A 15,067-nucleotide genomic window follows, 5' to 3' on the forward strand; every position below is an offset into this window, starting at 1 on the left:
TTATCACTCTCTAGTGACATTTTGGAAGGAGTTGTGAGGGTAAGGGTAGACAACGAGGGAGTGCATTCTTTACAGAGAAATTAAACACTAATAAAACCAACTTGGTCAGCCTGGCTTTTGTTGTTTGTTTGTTTTGTTATCACCATGGGCTGGCAATGCTTAACAATGTCAGTGATGAAATTCTCTTCAGCTCTAAGGCAGACAGGCATCTCCCACTGCTCTGCCCCACCCCTTGGACACTATTCCACTGACAGTGTTCCCAGGACCTCAGACAATGCCTGGCACATACAGGTGTGAATTACAGAGAAAAATGTTAATGTGAGAAATAAGAATATAGAACTCCTTCTCCCCTATGATTCCTTTGTCTTTTCCTCTTGGTTTTTTAAAAACATGAAAACCATCACATATAGTTCCTATAGCACTTTGTACATCTTGGGCCCTTATTTAAATCTTAGGCAAAAGTTTACATTTCACAGCTCAAGGAAAAATGTCCCCTCACTGAGAATAGGGCTGGCCGATGGGGTTGGTGGAGAAAGTTCTGGAAGACCTGAGACAATGCACCCTCACAAGAGAAGTTTGAAGGGTTGAAGTTTCTGCACACAAGGTGGTCCATGAAGTGTAGGGTGGTGACCGGATTGACTCCTTTTCCCCAAAAGCACAACAGACTATGTATAACAGAGCTTCCCTATCAGGTGATTTCCTAGCATCAAGAAGGGCTGGGCCCTGTAAGTAGATTCTGGGAGTCTTAACCAGCAGGAGGATGGGGAAGTGTGCTTTACACTAAGTTCAGTCCTCAGGGACTGTTACGTCCTTTGGAAGCATTTGAGCCACCTGTATGCTGCTTAAATGGGTAGAGGAAAGCGACTCACATGGGTAGGGGCCAAAGGGGAACTTTGAGGGTAATGATATGTCAATGCAGGTTGACTGCTTGCAGCAAATGTACCACTCTGGTGGGGGTTGTCACTAGTGGGAGAGTCTGTGCAGGTGTGGGGGCAGGGCTATATGGGAAATCTCTGTACTTTCCACTCCATTTTGCTGTGAACCTAAACTGCTCTAAAATATAGTCTCAAAAAAAAAAAAAAAAAAAAAAGTTGGGGAAAGAGAGAAAACTGTTGCCAGAGCATAAAAGAATTAGTTTCATTTGCATGGTGGTTTAAGACTTACAAAGTGGTGTTTTTCTCTCTTACGATCCCACAAAACTGAGTGAACAGGTATATTATTCCCATTTTTCAAGATGAGGAAACTGAAGTTCAGAGTGTAAAGTGACTTGTTTTAACATATGGAACAAATGACCATTCAAGTCAGGTCTTAAAACTAATGTTCTGATTCTAAGTCCAATGACCAGTGCACCCTCCACCTTTATCTCTTAGGAGTCACACGGTTTTAGAGAAAAGAACAAACCTTATTTCTGTCCTAGATTAGATATTCAAAATTCTGAAAGACCTGAGATTATGAACCATAACAAGAAATGGCTGAAGACTTTGCACACATTTGGTGCATTGAGTGTAGGGTGGTAACCAAATCCAGTAAAAGTTTCCCCAATTATCAATGTAATTAAGACAGTCATAGGAGAAAGAAATGTAAGTTAAATCACAACAGAAAATAAAAGCCATCCAAACTATAAATTAATCCAAACTATACTATACTATAAAGGCACATTCTCTGAAAAACTCCATAGTGCTAAGAGGACTATTAAGAAATTACCAACATTAATGGGCCTATGCTTGTAATGGAGAGAAATAAAAAACCTCCAGATCATTCCCAGAAGATCAGACAAATTCCTGATTTCCCAAGATTGGCAAGATTCAAAAAGAAGTCACTGGGTAAAACCAGGTGCAAAAATAACATCCCAGCCAACAATACAGATGGGCCTTAAGGCAGTCTCATTAGCTCAAAAAACAGTGAGGTTGTGCACCTCAACTTAAATTTATTAATAGTAATAACCAATACTTATTGTGAGTTTATTTTATGCCAGGTTCTGTTCTAAGTGCTTTGTCCTTCTCTTAGTTTCTACTGAATAAAAATAAAATTTGCTTTGCAATATTGTAATGTCCTTGGAAGTAACCAGCAAGTGCCCATGGTGTAAGACTTGAGACTTGGCACTCTGTTCCCTAGCTCTGATGCCAGCTTCATAGAGAAGAAATGAGGTGAAGGATTGACCATCATCCTGTGAATTAAAGCCAGGTAGTTGAGGACCAACAGAGGAATGTACATATTCCCTTACAAACAATAATTTAGCATAAAGCAGCTCTCTAAATAAATTAAGCCTTTTTTTTTTTTGCCTTACAAGCAGAAATGATCTAGAGCTTATTTCTAAGACCAATCTTGTAATATTTCAAAAACATAATTTCTAAGATGCTTTCTCCATTATACAATTCTCTTATGGTATGCTTCTTCAATGTTGCCAATAATTTCAGAAAACAAGAGACAGACAGGCGTATGAAAACCACTGACATGTCACACCATTTGACAGTACCCACCAGCGATGCAGTAATAAGACATTTCTAGGGCTTTGGTGGTGACCTGAGCCCTATCCTGGACATACATCATCACACATTTTTAGGTAAGATAAAAATGTAGGGAAAATGTTCCTTTGTGATATTCCCCTCAGCAATTTTTTCCTTTTATCTACTTGTTAATATCTGGTATCTCATTTAAAGAAGATAGACTCCTTTTTAAACCAGCAATAAATTTTAACATGATACCTGCAGTAAGCTATAGTCTCTGGCATCAGAGCAGAGGTTTGCCTCAGTAAGATTGTGGGGCTTGGATATGGGGACTGATGTGCAATGGTGACTCCTTCGGTAAGGTGTTGGGGAAGATGCAGAATGAGGATCCAAAAGACAAGCATGGGACTGCTCCAATAATTAGTCCGTCCCTGCCCTGTTCTGACCTCAAGGACCCCAATGACCAGTGACTACATTCTGGAAACATTTAAGATGATTGGCACAGGACCTCTGGTTACCATGAAGGACGAGAAATTGGATGGCAGTGATCCTGCCCTGAAAGTTGACTCTGTTTATTCCGACAGAAATGTAATATATCAGTCATGGGCTCAGTCAAGTTCCCTGCTCACTCGTCATCTGGAGTCACCCTGTCCACAGGTCAGCGCCTTCCACATCACAGCAGGGCTCTGCGGGGCAAGTCCCTGACTTGGTGAATGGTCAGTCCTATTTCTGGTTAGCACTTCCCACAACTTAACTAAACAATTCTTTATAGAAAACACCCAAACATGCTAATTTCTATCCTCACAAAAGATAACATAATTTAAATGAGATTGCGGAGTGCTAAGACAGCCAAGCCCTGATGCACTAAAATTTTCTATCAAGCAGAGCCACCTAGTGGTAGAAGGGGGTGTTTTTTAAATTTGTCATTTAATTTCTCTCATTTAACAATCCCATGCAGGTGGGGTTTCCTGCCTGCCTTCCTTTTTGATAGGTTTATTACTTATTCTTATTTACAGCTACCCTCCTTGAGACTATCACCTCCACCTATTTTCCTCACTGAACATCTACTTATGCAAGATAAACAACCCTACAGTTTGTTATAATCAGAAAGTTTTCTGACTAAAGCAGAAGCCGACTTAACAGTCAGTGTCACTTTAGAAGGGCAAGAAAACGTCGATGCTAAATTATTTCTAAAAGTAAAGTGTAACTTTTTACTTTGTACCTTTGTATTTTCCATAACTCACACTTCCTTTTCTCCACACTGCATACATATGCAGCCAGGTATAATGTCACATAAAACTTACAGGCACAGAGAAGGTGAGCAAAAGTGCTCTCCTGTCGTCTCCAGTCCCCTCCCCCCTATACCCACACACTCTATAGGAGACATCAGAAGTACCTTGGGTTGTGGTTTGATTCCTTTTCTTCTTTTAAAGTAGGTAAACATTCACTGTCGGCTAGGACAGAGTAAAAGCAAACGCATCGTTAGCCATTGAAATTCTATTTTCTGTTCACAAAACTCGTACAGCTGAGCAATCCACTCCCCCAGCCTGTGTGGTTCCTTGTGCAGACATGGCCTCACTGGGGAGTTCCAGAGGCTCAAAGATGAATGGCGGCAAGGCTCTGGGAATGGAAAAAGCGCTGATAGCACAGATATGAGACTTCAGTGTGCTTATCTCCCTGCTGGAAAAGGCCCCTTCATCATGGCTTGGTCCTTCGGGCCCTGAAGAACTGCACCGTGGCTCCAAAAGCTACAGTGTGTGTGATTCAGGATAGATGCTGGAATAAAATGCCTTCACCTGAGATCCTGATGTGCCAGCAGAATGATTTCAATCAGGATGCAGGATCAAAAAGAAGCAGATAGAGTGGGAGCGGCTAACCTTCTTAGAGTCGTCCGTGTTCTCCCCTGTTACACCACTGCTATTTCTAAGGGACATAAGGAGCTATTGGATCTATCACCTATGTGTCAAAATAACTGCTTCAGTGTCAAACAGAAATGCTTTTTATCCCCATTTTAAGTTTTAGTGAGTGGAACAGGATCATGATTTTGTATTAAAATGATCTCAGGAACAAAATGAAATATACCAGAATTTTAAGGAAGGTCATTTTCAGTGGGGCAATTCTTTTCTTTCTACTTTTTGTTTGAGTTTTTCTAATTCTACTGTGTATGTATATTACTTCTATGAACTAAAACAACAAAATGAACCTGCTGTGTTATCTCAATGACCTGCCCCCCTTTGCTCAAACATTCCCTGGGGCCATCTGCCCTCAGTATTGGACTATGAAAAAATGTTCAGAATTGTACAAGTCAGTTGAGTGGTTCTGATCCTTTGGAAAACTCATCCTGATGAGCCTCTGGTACAATAATTCTGATAACAAATCTTTGGATTAGAGAAACTACATTGTACATTGTTAAATCTGACAGACCCGAGGGTATTTTTTAAAGACCAATGTTACAAATACAAATGATATGACTATATAAATAGTGGATTTTATTAATTTACTCTGATCATTAAAATAATTTATTGATTTTTAAAGAAATGTAAAAAAGAAAAAAAGAACTGTCATTACTTTTAAGTCCAAATATTAATCAAACAAAAGGAACATATATTACAATTACTGCCAGATATCAATTAGAAATTAAGTTATTTGGGGATATTTATCTATTACTCTCTATGTTAATGCTGTCCCATAGATCTTTCCACGGTGACAGAAAGGCTCTAGATTTGCACTATATAATAGAGTAGCCACTATCCACAAGCAGCTACTGAGTGTTCAAAATGTGGCTAAATTGACTGAGAATAACATTTAAAATTTTATTTTTAAAAATTTAATTTAAATAGCCACATAGGGCTAGTGCCTGTTGTAATGGGCAGCTCCCATCTATGCCAACCATAGTTGATAAAGTTTATAACCCTATACAGATTAAAATCATAAATCTCTAAATATGAGGTGATGCCTGATGCTAACTTTTTCCAGTGGACTCAGATTTCCTTCCTTGAGAAAAGACCACTTTCTTCTTGAAAAAGGCCATCTGCAAAACTTGTACACAAATAAAAACAGTTGGCAATGATGCAATAATTAAGCTGACTAAAAACGGTCAGACCCAAGTGTATTATCTTCATGCACTACAGCTAACGTGGCCTGGGCTCCTACTGTCACTCTCCAGGACTTATGGGGCTTTTATAATGCGTCCGTAGCCTTCTCTTCCTAGAGAGGACAGAAAAAACAAGGTCACCACATACCATTTCTATTCATGCTGTTCATCCACTTATCAAGCTCTTCCATTTCTATTTCCATAACAGAAGGTGTGTCTTCCTCAAAAATAGGGCTAGAAAGAGAGCAGAGAGCTTGTTGACAGGAAGAAAAATGTGTGGTGTGCTGAATTTCTGTGGGGGACCCTAGAATGTTGGCCATGAGGAAGATGAACCAGATTCAGTGTCTGACACTCCAGGGTAGACCGAGCATGTACCCTGTTCAAGAGTACCAAACTCTAATAGGAAGAAAAGTGGAAAACAACCTTCACCTATCACTGATCCAAAAATGGAGGGCGTACGACTCAGGGCGTGGGCTGAAGGGGTACCCAGGAGACTCTGCTCCCCTGAAGGTACACAGTTGAGCACACAAGGCTGCCACCATTGTGGGGCTCCTCCAGGGAGTTGCCACACTTAGCATTTTTGCCTTGCTTAATTTCACTTCCCTTTCTTTGGGGTTTTTGATCAGTGACCCCAAGTCAAGAAGCCACAGTCAACAGACTACTTGCATCACCTCCCCTTTCAATTCCCACCTCTTCTGTCTTGGAGAAAGGGAGCAGTTGCTTTCAGAGATCTGCTGCCCTCACTTGCCAAGGTTTAGAGGTTTAGAGCACCCAGTTAGGGGAAAGAAGCCCCTGGTTAGTGGAGGTGGGCCTGGGGAGGAAGACCACCAGCTCTGAGCAGCTATGAAGGCATTACACCCTGTGGAGGAAGTGAGCAAAGTATCTGAGAAAGGCTGCCAGGGGTGTGGGGAGCTGGCAGGAAGAGGAGGTGGACATCGCTCTAGAACACTCATCCGGTTGAATCTTCTATTTCCCTCCCTCTCCTCCTCCCCTCTCTTGGACCTTTCTTCCTCTCTCCTCCATTCCCCTTCCACCACGGCTCTTCTCCCTTAATACCAGCCGAAGTATCTTCCCTGGTGGTAAAAGTTTTAATCCAAATAAATGAGCTGATGTCTTTGAAAAACACCCAGGGTCAGAATATTCAAATACTATGCATTTGGATTTGGTAGCAGTGGTCAGGAAAAGATTCTTTTCTGAACAGAGGTCCCAGTCCTCAGCCCAGGTCCCCTTCTAGATTGAGGTTTGAAGACAAGGTATCCTTCTGAAGGCTGGAGGCCACTAGGGGCTGTCTCCTGGGGCCCAGGAAGCAATAGGTCCCCACAAGGAACAAAAATTCTTGAAAAGGCAGCTGACTCTCTAGTCTGCTCCCCTCCCTTATGTCCTTACCACACTGAGCTGGGCTGGAGGGAGTGGGGAGACTTACACTTTCAGGTTGTCGTTTCCTGGCTCACCTAAAAGAGAATAAATAGAAAGGTCATGTTAGCTTTTGTGTCTGTAAGAAGTTTTTATTTCCACAACAGCTGAAATCTGCTTTATAAAGAGATCAAAATGGCCTTCAGTAAATTGTACTTTGAAGAAACAATTGTTAACTTCAAAGTCAAACACGTGCCAACTGCCATATTGAAACAAGGTTCCAATCCACGTGAAATGTTTTTCTTTAGAGAAAATGGAGTTCTGAGAACGCTCACTTCAGATCAGATGCCCATCACTCTTTGTTCTCTCCACACAAAACCAGCGGTAAGGAGAAGAAGAGAAGGGTCTTACCAGAGGGCTCACTCCATGGCCCTGAGCTCCAAAATGTCCCCATTCAAAGTATTGTTTTTTATCTCCCTGTGACACACCAAACCGGACACTGTGACCATCCCTTTGTCCCTGAGCAGGATGTGGGGTGCTGCATTGAGAGCTCCCCTGGAACTCTCCTGCACCTGCTCTCTGCATGGCTGGGTCCCTCACTTCCGTTCTCAGCTGACACACTTTCCTCAGGGAGGCCTCCCCAAACCCCACCTGAAGCGAGGCCATCTTTCCCATTGTTCCCTCACTTAATCCTTTGCTTGCTGCCTTCATAGCATTTGCCATGATTTGTCATTGATCGATTCATCTGTTTAATTCGTTTTATGTGTTTCTTCCAATAGACCATAGCTCCAAAAGGGCAGGGATCCTGGCTGTCTTGTTTGTCATAGCGGCCCTCCTCTCCCCTCCATCTAGCACAGTACCTGGTAAACACACAGTATTCACTTACTGAATAAACTAATAGACCCTAGTATGGATTGTCCAGCACCTGGGTTAAATGCAGGGCCAGTGTGTGGGACTTAGCACAATCATAACAGTGAAACTTCCAATGAGCCTGCTTTTCCCTGCTGTTGGTTGAGGCGAAAGTCAGATAACAGTTGGCAAAATGGCTCTAATGCAGATTAGACTCCAAATGAACATGTGACAAGGATTAGAGCCCAATGTCCCCGCTCAGACTCTGTTGTGTTTGGCAAGGGGATCCATGCACGCAGAGAAAGGAGGCAGTGATGTCAAGCAAGAGGAGGGCGGAGGCCTGAAGCACCTTGTATGATGCGAAGACCATTAAGAAGCAAACCACTTTGTAGAGGTCCACCAGAGGCCTCATTTTGTCCGACCTGCAGAAATGCAGCTCCCCAGCAAAGGGACATACCCAGCAGGCACCTGGAACCGAGCTCCTGGCAGCAGCCAGGAGCCGCTGTAATTTCCTGTGGCTTGGCAAGCTTGAATGGCATTGCTAATCCCGGGAAGCTGGGCACAGATGTAAACCTCAGCCCATCACCGCTTACCTTCCCAGGGCTGCAGGTTGGGACCTCTGCCCTTCCCCCCACCTGTGGGAGTCTGAAGGTTTCTGCAGAGACCTGGCTCCTCAAAACTTTGGGGAAAGAGGAGTATGTACATCTTATATTTTATATACATTTTTCATATAAAATTGACACGCTATTTCCTTGAGGGATTTTAATGTAGATAAAGCCCCTACACAGACTGAACCTCCTCTACAGGTGGCCCATAAAAATGCCCCTCTGTGTCATTCCTTCCTCCCTCTCCCTCTTTCCCTGCTTAATAACCCCCTGCTAATTTCTCAGGGAGCAAGTGTTCCCACAGCCCCACTGGCCAGGGCATAGATTTTTCTTTAGTGTCTGAATGCCCACAGGCTTTGTGGTGAGCAAAAGCTAGCCCTACCTGCAGATGATGGAAAAGTTTAAAACCCCATTACCGAAGTGCTCCAGAGGCACCAAATTGGAAGCTCATGTAATCAGTATTCAAACAGAGCGAAAAGCCTTCTGTGGCCTCATCTCCCCTTCTCCAGGACCATTACCCCTGCCCCGGCCGTCATGGCAACAGAAAAACATCTGGGAGAGTGCACTGGAGCAGAGCATTAAACCAGGAGGGAGACCAATTACTCGTCCCCAGCAATCAGGCCTTGCTGGCTCCCCTCCACCTGGCCTCTGTCTCTTTATTAATAGCCACCTACTCCCTTGCAACCAGGAGGGAAATGTAGCTTTTCCACAGCCCCTCACCTACACGCGCTTCCATTTTCCCTCTCACAGCTCCTCCATTTCACTTCCGTCTCCCCACTTGGTCCTCTTTCAGTTCCTAGATTACACCCGCGTGGCCTGACAATGCCCCGCTTCCAGCTACTCTGTGCACTGTATGGTGGGATTGCCGGGGTACCAGGATGAGGCAGGAGCCCAGCAGGAGACCGGCTTCCTTCTCCTGTTTCCATGCTGAACAGTGAGCAAGAGAGAGTCCCTGGAGGTTTACTGAGCAGAGTTGGATGTTCTGTAGCCACAGCCTATTTAGAGTGATGGTTTACTGCCAGCTGTTTCCCCTGCAGCTCTTTCCGAGAGACCCAGCACACCAAGACACTTCATATACGTTAAATAATAACAACTGCAAATGTAATGCCTGGAGGTGTAGGAAGAAAAACAATAGAACATCGAAATACTACACAGCGCTTCCCTTTTCTAGGACTTGAACCAGACAGGTCTGAAGAAAAAAGTAATTCCTAAATGGATGAAGTGTTCTTCCTAAAAATGCTGGCCAAGTCCTCCCCAGCTGTCAAATGTAAAGACCTTTTCCTGGAGTAGAAGAATATACCAGATTCTATTCATGCAAGGAAAGAAACTGTATCTAGGTCCTCCTAACGCTGAGTACTTCATCGGTGCCCCCCCACCGAACACTCCTTTGGGAACTTTTCAAGCAAAATGCTGACCCACAATGACAGTTCTATATTTTTCTGGAAAAAAAATGTATGTAAATGAAACTTTGTTAATTTAAATATTCTCCTTTTATTGACTTGCTTAAAATGTTAAACATGAATGTGGGTGGAATTCGGTGGACAGTGGTCATTAACCATTTAGCTTTCACTCTGTCTGAAGAGATATGAAAGTGTTACGTAGTTAAGTACCTGGATCTATTCTAAAGAAGTAAATAGTAATAGAAAATATTCAAATAAAACTCTATCAAAAACTGCTTTGGAATTCTAAGTTTCCTATATTGTGTTTTCTAAAAGTGAGCATATTTAAACCAAAAAGAATGTGCCTATTTGTAGTCAGGATATGTGAAAACTTTTTTTTAATCTCTGAGAATAGGTGTTCTTGAAAATAAGTTCTAACATTGTTTCATTTATTCAACAAACACTTACTGAGCATCTAATCTATGTGTCCGGGTAGGCACTATGTTAGGTAAAGGGATAATAATAAGTTAGCACAATATGCCAGGTATTGCTTTTTTCTCAGTGATTTCCACAGATGAATCCATCTAATTCTCACAACAGCTCTGTGAGGTTGGTGTGGAATTTTTCCCATATTACAGATGAGGAAGTGGACAGAGTGCTCAGAGAACTAGGAAATGCAAAAGCCAAGTAGGCAGTGTGGTTCCAGAGTCTGCACGCTCCACCTCCGGGTCCCACTGTTAAACAAGATACAGAAGACAAGGTCTTGCTTCTCTCGGACCTTAAAGAGAACATACCCTAGTAAGAAAGACCAAACAGTAGAGGCAAGTTGCCAACTTATGCCAATGTACATACAGTGCACAGCAAGTGTGGCCACAGCCTATGAGCACACAGAAGAGGTGGTGGTTAATTTTGACTCAAGAGTGATTGCTTGAGGCTTCAGAAAGTCTTTAGAACTGGCATTGAAGAATGGGGTTGCCAAGCAGAGAAGAAGGCAGCCCCAGAAAGAAGAAATAGCGCCAACCAGGCAAGGAGGCCCCATGAAAGTACAAGCTGGGCTCGGGGAACAGCCAGTACTCCAAGTATAGCTGCAGTGTAGGGTGCATTCATGGGACATGTCTGAGGATGAGGCTGGTTCTCACTTTGGATGGCCTTCTGAACTTTGAGATTCTCCCAATAAAGGTCAATGAAAATTCCCTTTCTGCATTTAGAGCCTAAGAGCATGATAGTTCACCTGGATACCCCCAAATTTCCCCCAACCCCATGACTCCATTAGGTCTAATTGGCCATGGGGTGAGCTATGGTTTGGGCAGGAAATTCTCATTTTCCCCACTTGAAAAAATGGGGTCCAGGCAGCTCTGTTTGCCTTTTGTTGTTCTTTAGCTTACAAAGGAGCTCCCACATGACTACTATTATTAGGTTACCGTGAAATTTCAAGCAGTGGACAAAAGTGTATTTCGTACTTCCTTGGAATCTATTATATCAGCCCCTGTCCTGAAAGGTAATGCACTTCAGTGCTTCTTCCCAGCTCATATTTGCTGTACCTGAGGGCATAATGGAGAATGACCATTCATAGTTCCTGCTGAGTACTCCCTAGTGCTAGGATAATGAGCAAGGCCTGCAGGCCAAGGGCAGGATCTCAAAGCCAGAGGCACCCTCTTAATGGGTGGAGGGACATACAGTGAGTTTTGTGTGCACATATGAATATGTATCTTACCAGAGATATTCTCATCCTTTGAGTAATTTTTGGAATGACTAAAGGCTTCAATTTAAAAATGTGATTGAAGTCATTTTTATTAGCATAAGCCAAAGGTACCCAAGTTGGCCTTGGACCTAGTATTTGGTGCTCTAGAATTGGAACTGGATACTCTCAGAGAGAATCTCGATCTAGGGAATTTTCTATGAGATTTTTTTTTTTTTTTAGTAAGATTAATGATAGTAAACTTCAGCCAATTAAGACTTTGCTTATAAAATTTAGTGTAGTTTTAATGGGAATAAGAACACTGTTTCAGCCAGGGTTTTTCAAGATCAAATTGCAATGTGGCATGGGGGAGAAAACAATATCTGTGACAGAAATACAGGTGGAAGAATCTTCTTCTTGTGGAATGACCCCAAGGTCTCTGCCTTCCCACTCCTGACCCAAGCCTGACCCACTGCCTCACCAGCCTTACCCTTTCCTCTAACAGCAGGGCTGTTTTACATTGACCTATTGGTTGAGATTATATTGGGCTTTCATTTGGATTAGGTACAGAGCTGGCAGCTGTGTATATTACATTTCAATTTAGGCTGAAAACATTTTCTTTTTTAAAAAGAGAGAAATATGGCATGTTAAAACTCTGGAAAATTTCATGGAAATATGTCATTTATGACTTACTATTTTATATAGTTCTTGTTGCTTAACTTCAAACCTCTCAGTTTCTTTTCCTAACCCACCCCCCAACTTTAGGCAGGTCTTAGGATAATACTCACATGTCTGGAAAGCACCCTGAGATCCTTGGCTAAAAGCTTCTGTGTAGAAGAAAAAGAAAAGCGTTTTGTTTTATTGATTGCTCATTGACATATGAAGCAATTGTCTGGAATCGGGAACATACAAAATAGTTACCTTGTTTACTTTTTTTTCTTTTATAGTTTATCACAATGAATACCACTGATAAGAATAGGAGTGCCACTAAAATCAATGGGATCAACACCATTAATATAAACTCTAGCTGATTATCCTCCTCCTCAAAGAGGGTAGAATTCGTACTTTCAATGACTATTTCTGTAGCCATCGTTGCAGGGGTTGTACTTGTAATAGTAGTGTCTTCATTTGTACGTTCCACTTCCTCGGATATATGTGTTGATTCATCTGCTGATGCTTCTGCTGCATCAGAATACCCTGTGGGGAACACACACAAAATTGAGATCACCATGGAGACAAAGCTAGTATGTTTTCAATGATTTTTAAGTGTATTCTACATGCATCCACTGATAAACTTGATTCACTGTATTGGGTCTTCCAGTTCAGTGTGATTCAGAGTATTGATTTAACATAAATAGGACTCGACTGGGAGTATATTGAACATGGCATCAGAGTCCAAAGATAAGTCTCCCACAAATGCAGGCAGTTTAACCTTGACCGATACTTTAGACACATTTAAGCAAAGGCATTGAGAAGCTTTGCCCTGTCATGGGTAATATTCCAAGACATCTCCTATAGGGTATCATGGTTTAATAACATTTCTGAATAAATCTAGATTCACATGTACTGAAAGGTAAGTACTTGCCACATAACACTTTTAGGTATAAAGGAATGCACTATGCCCTAATTTTTAATAAAAGGATACCTATCAGTGGAAAAGAATTCTTTGAAATTGGGGTGACTGATTAGATTTTAACGTCAGGTCTTATGTCCTGCAAAGAACTGAGTCTGCCTCTGAGATCATCTGGCAGAAATTCTCCTGGATTCTAAATAAAAATATAATAAGTATTTCATTTGTAAAGTGAAATTCTCAAGGGGACTTTAGAGACTAAAGAAACTGTACCAATATTTACATTTACTTAGTAAAATGCATCTTTATAACTTTCCCTATTTAAAAAAATAAAAGCAAGTTAATTATGTTTGAAGTTCAGATTGTGTTGGAAAACCATCACAGGAGAAGACAGGAAAGGACCATGCCTCAAAAAATCTTTCCTCACCTGGCTATGTGGTGATCATGGTAAGATGGGCTGAAGGGTTTTATCCTACCATGGTATAATATTGTCTATCATTCAGATGGGGCCCATTGAGGAAAACAGAATGTGAGTTTAGGCTATAGAAAACTTATCAAATGAGATAATTTATGTGAAAGCTCTTTGAAAGGTGATAGGTGCTATGCAAATGGGAAAGTTGGCTGTTTTAAACTCTGCCCTGTTCCTACTGGTTAGGCCACTGCTTCATGGAATGACCAAGCTGGCCACGGCAGAGCCAATTCAGTTCCTTATCTAGATGTGTGACTGTATGACAGTGGGTTCTTCTGACTTGACTTATAAAAATATTTGTTTGATCACAGTCTAATTGTTTTGGTTATATAAATAAACATTTCAGTTTTCTCCAAGACCAGGGAATCAATTTGGCTCATAAATGCCAGCCAAAACCATCAGAATCAATTACAAACTGCAGAGTATAACTAACTGGTGTTCCTCACCTGTATGTACCAAAAGCAGGATTTATAAAAAAACCTACTACTTATTGACCTCTACTTTCTGGATTAAGTGACTTTGTCCTATATTTATGTCTTTGAAACAACGTAAGTCAATAGTATATGCACTCATGTTAAAAACTTTTACATATCATGTATCATCCCGGATCAGGAAAGACATTTGTCTACCAGGACAATGTCCTCATTAAAGTCATCCTGCTTGCACAACTACTAGAACCAAACAGCATTCTTTACTGAAAGCCTAGGCCACTAAAGATCAGACCTATGGGGAGGGGAGGAGGGGACATGAGGGAGGGGCACATACCCAAGTGCAATTGGTGGTAATGATCCTTGAGGTCAGTGCCTATGGACTGTTCTCAAATACCCAGACCTCCCTTTTGTTTCTTTCCCTTACTTCTGTTATTGCTGTAGCTGCTGCTACCATTTTAAGCTAACTTTTATAAATAATTTACTAAGAGCCAAGTCCTGTGCTCTGCCTTACACCTGGATTAACTCATTTCATCCTCTCCATTTTTCTCAGACAAAAACTGGGGCAGAGGTTATACTACTTGCCTGCAATCACAGAGCTATCAGAGAGGAGTGAGGGTTTGAACCCAGGGGGGCTGATCACAGAACGTGGAATGTAATAATTATAAATCATAAGGCGTGAACAAGAGAGGGGACCTAATGTTCTTGTCCATCAGCTTATAAGGAAGTGGCTTTTTGGCCCAAAGGGGAAGGGAGGGGAAAGTTTCCCAGAAAGCTCGGCGTTGCCAGGGCTCTTGCTAAGCAACTCAGCCCAGGCAGCTGTGAGCAAAGCTACCCGGGGTGCGGGGTCTCTTCGGTGCCTCTCCGAGGAAAGCCAACAAGTTCCCAGTAGAACGCTTAAGCACTCTGAGTCACCACTTGACCTATGGCCCCAGAAGAAAAGAAAGTAGGAAAGGAAATAAGCTAGCAAGAATAATGAAGGCTTTTTCTCAATAGGGAATGAAAGAGAAATGGAAGGAAGCGCACCAGATGGCCCTGGGTTCTATACATTTATTTTTCGGCATAAGAGACAATGCCAGTCATGGTGGCCCTCAGTGGCCTTTTGAGTAAAAGAGGCCAGACGTTCTCTTTACAATATCCCTCTCACACATATGTTTTCCATGTAAGACATCATTTACTCAACAAGATTCTCTAG

At 42.1% G+C, this 15,067-nt stretch overlaps 1 protein-coding gene across 1 annotated transcript in view; it reads right to left on the minus strand.

The window, feature by feature from the left end:
• TMEM154 (transmembrane protein 154) overlaps positions 1 to 15,067 on the minus strand; it is a 63,966-nt gene that overhangs the window by 34,497 nt on the left and 14,402 nt on the right. The window contains exons 2-6 of the mRNA XM_090290158.1: positions 12,327 to 12,602; positions 12,194 to 12,232; positions 6,965 to 6,992; positions 5,690 to 5,775; positions 3,844 to 3,901 (exon numbers count right to left, since the gene is read on the minus strand). Of these exons, the coding sequence (XP_090146284.1) occupies positions 3,844 to 3,901; positions 5,690 to 5,775; positions 6,965 to 6,992; positions 12,194 to 12,232; positions 12,327 to 12,602 (487 nt within the window). The remainder of the gene's footprint in view (positions 1 to 3,843; positions 3,902 to 5,689; positions 5,776 to 6,964; positions 6,993 to 12,193; positions 12,233 to 12,326; positions 12,603 to 15,067) is intronic.

The sequence above is a fragment of the Furipterus horrens genome, unplaced genomic scaffold, assembly GCF_987537825.1.
Source record: "Furipterus horrens unplaced genomic scaffold, mFurHor1.1.pri manual_scaffold_10, whole genome shotgun sequence".
NCBI lineage: Eukaryota > Metazoa > Chordata > Mammalia > Chiroptera > Furipteridae > Furipterus > Furipterus horrens.